This window comes from Lipotes vexillifer, unplaced genomic scaffold (genome assembly GCF_000442215.2).
Source record: "Lipotes vexillifer unplaced genomic scaffold, Lipotes_vexillifer_v1.1 scaffold251, whole genome shotgun sequence".
In the NCBI taxonomy this organism is placed as follows: Eukaryota; Metazoa; Chordata; class Mammalia; order Artiodactyla; family Lipotidae; genus Lipotes; species Lipotes vexillifer.
The window spans coordinates 726,287-735,608 of NW_006770868.1; the positions used below are offsets into that span (position 1 = coordinate 726,287).

General features: G+C 46.7%; 1 protein-coding gene across 1 annotated transcript in view; it reads left to right on the plus strand.

Annotated features, from left to right (window-relative positions):
• The window catches only part of ATP9A (ATPase phospholipid transporting 9A), a 134,798-nt gene that overhangs the window by 96,662 nt on the left and 28,814 nt on the right, over nt 1-9,322 (plus strand). The window contains exons 16-17 of the mRNA XM_007446366.1: nt 7,658-7,750; nt 8,893-8,976. Coding sequence (XP_007446428.1) covers nt 7,658-7,750; nt 8,893-8,976 — 177 coding nt within the window. The remainder of the gene's footprint in view (nt 1-7,657; nt 7,751-8,892; nt 8,977-9,322) is intronic.

The following is a 9,322-nucleotide window of genomic DNA, read 5'->3' on the forward strand; positions in this document are numbered from 1 at the left end:
TTCTTTTTTTTTTTTTTTTTTTTTTTTTTTTGCGGTATGCGGGCCTCTCACTGTTGCGGCCTCTCCCGTTGCGGAGCACAGGCTCCGGACGCTCAGGATCAGCGGCCATGGCTCACGGGCCCAGCCGCTCCGCGGCATGTGGGATCTTCCCGGACCAGGGCTTGAACCCGCGTCCCCTGCATCGGCAGGCGGACTCTCAACCACTGCGCCACCAGGGAAGCCCTGTTTTCAGTTCTTTTGAGTAGATACCTAGGAGTGGAATTGCTGGGTCTATTTCCCAATTGCTGGATGATTTTATCTTTTAACTTTATGAGGAGTCGCCAAACTTTTCTACAAAATGCTGCACCATTTATAGGGTTGGCCAAAAAGTTCGTTCAGGTCTTTGTGTAAAGATGTTACAGAAAGGCCTGAACAAGCTTCTTCACCAGCCCGATACCTTCTGCCGGCAGCGTATGAAGCTTCTGGTTCCTCCATATCCTCATCAGTGCTTGTTATTTCCCTTTTTTTTTTTTTCATTGTAGCCATCCTAGTTTCTGTGAAGCGCTATTTCGTCGTGGTTTTGATTTGCGTTTTCCTAATAGCTAATGATGTTGAGCATCTTCTCATATACTTGTCGACCACTTGTATTCTTCCTTGGAGACATGTCTGTTCAAGTCGTTTGCCCACTTTTGAAATGGACAGTCTTTTATTGTTGTAAGAGTTCTTGATGTAGTCTGGATACTAGACCCTTACGAGAGATATGATATACAAATATTTTCTTTCATTCTGTAGCTTGTCTTTTTGCTTCCTTGATAAAGTTCTTTTGATGCACAGAAGTTACTAATTTTGATGAAGTCCAACTTATTTTCTTCCTCTGTTGCTCTTGACTTTGGTGTCGTATCTGAGAGTCCATTGCTAAAGCTAAGGTCATGAAAATTTACCCCTGTGTTTTCTCTTAAAAGTTTTTGTAGTTTTATCTCTTTAGATCATTGATCCATTTTGAGGTATTTTCATATATGGTGTGAGTTAGGGGTTTTAACTGCATTCTTTTGTGTGTGGATGTCGAGTTGTCCCAGCACCGTTGGCTGCAAGAGACTATTGTTTTCCCATTGAATAGTCTCGATACCCTTGGAATGAGATATTTTCGATGATTTTTCATTCATACAGTCACACAAGTTATTGGAAGAAAGTGTCGTGATCACTCCACATCGTCATTTTGGCCTTAATATTTCAGATTTTTTTCCTTTTATATTTTTTGAAGCTTTTATTGAAGTACAGAATACAAAGAGAAAAGTGCAGACCTCAGGAGTGTACAGCTCAGGTGTTAACAAAGTTAACACAGTGTCACTCGCATCCCGAGCAAGGAACAGAATCCCTCCCACCATCACCCCAGCTGCTCCCTCGTACCCCTTTCTGGTTACTGCATCCTTCCTCCCCACGAGGATATAACCACTGTCCCATTTCTACCACTGACTGATTTTGTCTCTTTTTGAACTTTATATAAAGGAATCTGTACAGTAGATACCATTTCGTGTTTGAGTTCGTTTGCTCAAATTTATATTTATGTATTGATCCACACTTTTGCATGTATCATAGTTAAAAATTTTTTTTAAACAAAGAAAACATTGTGCACTCAATTGAAATCCCATCTGTCCTTTCTAGATGTGCTTCCTCTTCAGTCCCACCCCAGGTTTATCACTCCTGTGAATTTTAAAATACTATTATCAGACACATTGGGTATAAATAATATGTATTATGGTTTTCATGTTTTTATTCTCTCTATAAAGTGTCATTGTAGTGTATATATTATTATCCCACATCCTAATTTTTGTTTAACATTTTACAAAAAGCTTTATTTATGTTGATGCACGTAATCCCACTTTATTTCTCTTCGCTGACTTGTATTGCATTGTGCAAATATACCTCAGTTCCTTCCGTCTGTTGCCGTTCCCTCTTGATACACGTTTAGGTCATTGCCACTTTTTGTGCCGATAGAAAGACCGCTGCCGTGCGCAGCCTTGTCTGCTGCAGTCTCCACTGTACATATGTCCGTGTTTTTCTGTGGGCTACACCCGGAGGTGGACGTGCTGGGTGGTAGAATATATACATCTTTAACTTTACCAGGTTTTTTCAACTTTTTCTCCAAAGTGCTTATACTAATCTTAGTCCCACTGTTTTTCTACATCCTCACCAACGCTTGATAGTGTCGGACTTTTAAAATCTTGCCAATCTGAATTAATACCTTGTTTTCCTATTTGCTCTTTTACTCACACTTTCCATTCTGGGAAGGCTGGAAGCCCTGTGTTCATAAGCCACTCTGCTCAGTAGTTCTTAAACCTGGCTGATAGGGACTTCCCTGGTGGCACAGTGGATAAGAATCCGCCTGCCAATGCAGGGGACACGGATTCGAGCCCTGGTCCGGGAAGATCCCACATGCTGCAGAGCAACTAAGTCCATGTGCCACAACTACTGAGCCTGTGTGCCACAACTACTGAAGCCAGCATGCCACAACTACTGAAGCCAGCGTGCCTAAAACCCGTGCTCCGCAACAAGAGAAGCCACCACAATGAGAAGCCTGCGCACGCACGGCAGCGAAGAGTAGCCCCCGCTCGCCGCAACTAGAGAAAGCCTGAGGGCAGCAACGAAGACCCAGCATGGCCAAAAATAAATAAAACGAGATCTAAACAAATGAACAAACAAAACCTGGCTGATTATCGGAATTAACCATAGGAGCTTTAAAAATTGCAGACTGCTTCGGTCCCAGTCCTATTGTGGTATTGAGATGGTTCCCTGGTGTTCTTAAAGGTTCTTCACATTGTTTGGCTTGGCTGGAGAAAATGCTGCCCCAGATCATGAGAATCTTTGGAATACGACTCTCTCATTTTTTAAACAAATGAGGATCCCCTCCGCCCTATCTACACAAGTGTTTCATGCCTTAGGGGTCAGAGTTGTAGATCCTATTGTAGTAAATTAGTAATAATAGAATTGGTAACAGGAGTAATTAGTAATAGTGCTATTAGCAGCGCTAGTAATAGGAACAGAGTTAGGAACAATAATAATAACAGAGGTAACATTTAAATGGTGCTTATTGGGTGCTAGTCACGGTTGTAAATGATGTGCATAAAACAGCTCATGTAATTCTCATGATACCATTGCAGTTGGCTTCTAACAGAGGAGAAAACTGAGGTATAGAGAGAAGAAACCTCCCTAAGTTCTTACAGCTGGAAAAGGTGGAGCTAGGCTTCTGCCCCAGGCTGTCTGGCTCCCGGGTCATATGCTCTTTATCGCCAGGCCCTGGGAGTTTGGGTGTGAGGAGAGGGTTGTGGGAAAGCTCACAGAGCACCCACAGTAACGTTGAGGGTAGTGTGTTAATTACCTATGGCGCTGTGGCAGATTATCCCGCGTGTGATGGCTTAAAACAACAGGAAGTGTTATCTGACAATTTCTGGGGGCCCAGGAGTCCGGATGCAGCCTCGCCGGGCCCTCTGCCTCGGGATCTCTCATAGGCTGCAGTCATCCAGGGTTCAGCCGGGGCAGGATTCACTGCCAGGTGAAATCAGTGTTGTCAGTAAGAGTCAGTTCCTTGCAGTTGTTGGGCTGAGGACTTTAGCTCTATACCAGCTGATGGCCAGAGGCCACCCTCATCCACTGCCCCACAGGCCTCTCCATAGACCAGCTCCCACATCAGCTGGCTTCATCCAAGTGAGTCTGTGAGAGTGTGAGCAAGACAGAAGGCACGTCGTCTCAGAACCGACCTCCCTTCACTTTTGCCTTATTCTGTTATTAGAAGCAGGTCCCTGGGTCCCAGCCCACCACTTGGTGGGCCTGGATGACCCAGGGGTGTGAGCACACCGGGAGGTGGGGAAAGTGGGAGTCACTGAAGAGGCTGTTTCTCCAGGTAAAAGTTCGAAACAGCTCCATGAGCTGCAGTACTGATGGTCCAGTGACACACAGTACGAATGTGCCTTGAGGACGACACATTTTAAGGGATTTTTATGTCCCTGATGCCAGTAGTCTTCAGACTCTACCAGACATACATCCTTGGCAGTTTTTGAGTGGGATGGGGGCTTTTCCTCCCGTGCAGCTGCTGCTTTCCCCACTGGTCTGCACCTAGCCTGCCCCGTGGCCTTTAAACCATATCTTGAGTGCATGTCTGATGTCAAGAACATCCATGGCCTGGAAGCAGCCACATGAATCCTGTGGGTGGGTGTTTCCTGGGGAATTAGAGTCATTATCTACTATGGAATTACTTTTATTTTGTTCCAGCCTCTGTTTTTCCAAGTTCTAGGGCCATGGACTATGCTGGAGTCACTTGAGGGTTGAATCATCATCACATAGTCCCGATATCAGCCGTTCTAGAATAAGTGGGTTGAGTGCGTCACCCTTCCTTTAATTAAGGCAAAGGGCTGTTATTCCCAGACATGCATCATATTTTATGAGATGTCACCCCTGTATCTTCCCACAGCAAGAACGGGATCTGTGTCCGGGAGTGTGGGATACTGTTTGCTTGGGCAAATCTATCATTACTTTACAAGAGCACTTCACCCTTCCCAGATTATATTTTAAAAAAATCAGCATTCGGAACAGGTACGTATGTATAGAAGGGGATCAGAACCTTTCATCTGTATTTCCGTCAGCCAAAGACAAACCACTCTTGCCTTTTCAGGGAATTTCCCTTCAGTTTTTTCTCTAAGCATAAATGAGTGTAAATAGCCACACACAATTTTATAAAACTGGCTTCAGACTCCACCTAAAGCTTTCTAAAACTCCCACCCCCTCCATTGAACAGTAAGTATAGTGAAAATGTTCTCATATTATTAAAACATGATTTTTATGATTTTAATGTGGGCATGGTGTTTTGCTGAAAAAATGTAGCATTATTTAATCAAATATTCCTTTCTTGGATACTTAGGTTGTTTTCCATCTCTCACTATTAACAATGAATCTGTGCACATCCATCTTTGTTAGGCTGTCTTTAATGTGATGCATATTGTTTTGTGAATATTTTTTTTTCTGACCTGTCTCCCTCTCTATCTTTGGTTTTACAGGGCGCAGATCCGTGCCCGGGGCTGTGGAGCTAGCTCTCCACTTAGCACGGATCTCACTGTTCCCCTTTCACAAAGCGATTCTCATCCTGGGGCCATCTTGCCCCCAGGGGACATGGGGACACATCTGGGGACATTTTTGGTTGTTGCAGCTCAGGGGGTGGTGCCACTGGCATCTAGTGGATAGAGGTCAGGACAGCCTCATACCAAAGAATGTTCCAGCCCCAAATGTTCATCGTGCCAGGGCTGAGAAACTCTGTTCTGATGTGGCCATCTTTTCTGTCTGTTGTGTGAAAGTAACTGCCCGGTTACCTGATGTGAGGGAGTTTTCCCTCAGTTATAAAATGGTTCTCAGCCTGGTTCAATGACGGTTGACAGTTACAGTTTTGTTCTCACCTGGCTCATCAACGCTCTTAAGCATGTGTGAGCTCATGGACAGTTCTGTGCAGCGTCTTCTTACCCTCGCCAAGCAAGGTGAGGTCTTTGCGTGAATCTCTCTTCTGAGAAGGTTAGAGAAGGTTAGAGGTTAGAGAAGCCGGTTTCGTTGGGGCTTGCGTGTTTGTCTCTGTGTCGCCAGTTTTGTTTTTGTTGTGTTACAAGATGTTCCACTGCCCTCCCCTCACCCTTCCCCCTTGGCGTGCTGAAGTCAGATCACTGGTATAGATCATACCCTTGTCACTGTCTGAATAAAAGAGGCCTTTGAACAGGTGCCAGAGTCAGACCACAGTGGAAAAAGATGAGGCCCCAAAACAATGCAACACAACCAGCAGATCTCTGTAAATTTATAGCGTAATCTTGCCATAATATGGGAACGAAGTAACCTTGTGATGAACTTGGTGGGAGGAAATGACTAACAGGAGGAGGCAGTCGGCACAGTATTTATATTGGACAAGATGTCCGAGTTCTCTTGAGCCCCTTCTGGAGTAGGGGAAGCTGGGGAGGGGGACGTCATTTCCCATAGCAGCATTTGGATGAAGGCGAAAGGAAAAAGAAACCTCAGGTGCTTTCATGTTCAGACCCCACGGCTATCTTTGGCCCGAGTCACAAGCAAGCATAGATGCAGTCCATCAAAGAAGCAGCCTGCAGTTCTAATGCTTTTAAAGTGCAGGTGCCTGTTCGTGGCCTGTGGGTGCTTTTATGAGTAAGCGTGTTGTTCTAAAAGATTGTCCGTGATCAGAGGCATTCAGGAGTTGCTTTAGTAGATGAAGCTATACCACTGATTTGGCCTTGGGTGTTTATTTCCTCTTCAATGAAGAGCTTACAGGCATGCATTCTGGGCTTCCTAGGGTAGCAGAATTTAGGCACAAGGTGGTGATGGCCGTGCTCAGTTAGCCTTGCTCATCTCCGTTGCCTCCAGCCTCCCTGTGATTCAGGTCTGCGAGGAAAGAGTCATGGGATAAGAATTGACGATTTCACCGTCATTCCTTAAAGCCAGGGTTTCTCAGCCTCAGCACCATTGACATTTGGGGCGGGACGATTCTCTGTTGCGGGGACTGCCCTGTGCATTGTAGGACGGTTAGCAGCATCCTTGGTCTCCACCCACTAGATGCCAGTAGCACCTCCCAGTTGAGACAATCAAATATGTGTCCAGACATTGTCAGAAGTCCCCTGGGGGCAAAACCACCCCCATTCAGACCCCCAGCTTAAACCTTGTTTTCTACAAACAGTGCGACTGAGGGTCTTGAGGAGTGACTGTCACCCCCACAGGAATAATAACACTGGGTGAGCATTTTCTGTGGATGTTGGCCCTTTGCTACCTGCTCTATGTAGATGACCTCGTTTAAGCCCCAGCAAGCTATACGGTGAGGGTTGTTAGGATCCCGATTTTACAGAGGAGGAAACTGAGGTCTAGAGAAAACAAGGAGCTTGTCCAGGTGCACACAGCTGGGAGCTGGTGCCGGGTCTAAGCATCTGATGTCTGTGCTGTGATGTCAGCCTCTCCCCAGAAAATCTGGTCAGTGGGAACTGAAAATCTGGGTGCTTTGCTCTCTAGCTAAGTCCTCAGGTAGACAGACGTAAGGGTCCCACGTTGTCTAGAGCAGTAGCTGTCAACTGAGGCAATGTGTCCCCCAGGGGACATTTGTTAATGTCTGGAGACATTTTGGTTGTCACCATGGAGATTGCTGCTGGCATCTAGTGGGCTAGGGATGCCGCGGGAGATGGTGCAATGCAGAGTCCAGCCCCCTCACGGCAAAGAATTCTCCAGCCCCAAATATTAACAGTGCCAAGGCTGAGAAACCCTGATCTCGAGAATTATCTTACTTCCCAACTCTTTCTGGTAGACCACGTTTTGGCAAAACTGGCAGCCCTGCGTATAAATTTAAAATTATCTTACAGTGTGAGGGTCAGTCCGTTCCCGTTAGAATAGGAATAACTGTAAAAACAGAGTTCTTCAATCCTTTTGATCTTGCTTTCATCATTTAATGATTTCCCAAATGCTTTGAGTTTTCTTGTTTTCTGTGGCCTTTGCCCCAAAGTGAGGCTCCCCTCTCACTTTTCATCTTCGGCCAAGTGAGAAAACACTGGCGTCCACTGAGTACACTTTGTGCAGCCTCTCTCGTGGGAAGCGGCCACTGGAGCGGAACACAAGTGTTCCTCTTGGGTGTTCATTCCTCCCGGCCCCCCCCCTCTAGGATGAATCGACTGGGGAGATTACGTTTTACATGAAGGGAGCGGATGTCGTCATGGCTGGCATCGTGCAGTACAACGACTGGCTGGAGGAAGAGGTAAGCATGACGTGGGGTGTGGAAACGGGGCCTCGGATGCGTGTCCTGGAGTCTGTCCCTTGCATGGAATAGTGTTTTCTGCGTCTATGTAACAAATCACCCCCAAACTTAGCAGCTTAGGAGGACGCGTGTAATTTCTTACAGTTTCTGCGAATCAGCAATCCAGGCACAGCTTGGCTGGGTCCTCAGCTCAGGGTCTCTTCGGCTTTGGTCAAGGGATCATCCGAGGCTGGCGTCTCATCTGAAGGCTCAGCTGGGGCGGGACCCACTTCCCAGCCCACTTAGTGGTCATGGGCAGGATTCAGCTCCTCAGTGCCTCTAGGCCGGAGGCAGCCACGTTCCTTGCCATGTGGATGAAACAGAGAGAAGTGAAACAGAGAGATGCAACGGAGAGAAGTGACTTTCTTGGAAACGACCTCCCCTCACTTTGCCACATTCTGTCTGTTAGGAACAAGGCACTGGGTCCAGTGCGCACTCAGGGCAGGTGAACATACAAGGGTGTGGGTACCAGGAGACGGGCATCATGGGGCCCCGTCACAGGCTGCCTTGTCCCGGATTGTGACGTGGGAATTGGCTGTAGCAGGGAGGGAAGGAACTCTCCAGTCTATCAGGCCATTTCTGTTTCATCTCCCATCTCCAGGCGCAGAATTCACATTTTATGTTCAGTAATATCATTTCCAATTAGTGAGTAACAAACCCAAATGCCGACAGGGGCCAGGCAGGTAACTCAGGTGAATGAAACGGACCAGGATGTGTTTCCTGACGGCATCACACTTTGTGCGTTGAACGTGTTGGAATATCCTTCACTTGACAGCTATGTTTTGTGGGACCGTGTGGAAACAGCCGCCTTTCAGTATCACTGGCTGTGGTCATTTGGGAAAGTGCTCTTGTTAAAAGTTCAGTTTTTCCAACGAGCCAGAAATCCAGATTAGTCTCTGAGATCTTACTGCATTGACTTAAATTTTGAGACCCCTTTGGAAGGTTTGCTGAGAGAGACTGCTTTAGGGGAAAGCAGCGTTCTGATTTACCATTGCACTGTCCCCTCGGGAGGGGCATCCACTTCAGCCTCCAGCCCTCCCCAGGAGAGTCTGGGATACAGAGCCCTTAGTGCGGCTCTCCGCTGACCAGGGTTTGCTTTTCAGTGTGGAAACATGGCCCGGGAAGGGCTGCGGGTGCTTGTGGTGGCGAAGAAATCTCTAGCAGAGGAGCAGTATCAAGACTTTGAGGTCAGTGGTTCTGTGACTTACTTTTCAGCCCCACTCACCTCCCCATCTTCCCCTCCCTCATTCTGCTCTGACCAGACTGATGTCATTTCTGAGAACACCAGGTTCTTCTCTCTGCCTAGTACTCTGCTCCCTCACAGAGCTCCAAGGCCCCCCTCCCTCACGTCCTTTGGGTCTCAGCTCAAATGCCACCTCCTCTGAGAAGTCTTCCTGGATCCCCCATCTAAAGCAGCCCCACCTCATCACTCCCCGTTGTCACCCTGTTGAACTTTCTTCACTGCATTTATCACCAGCTGTAATGACTTTGCGTATTTTCACATTCTTTTTTTTTTTTTTTTTTTTTTTTTTG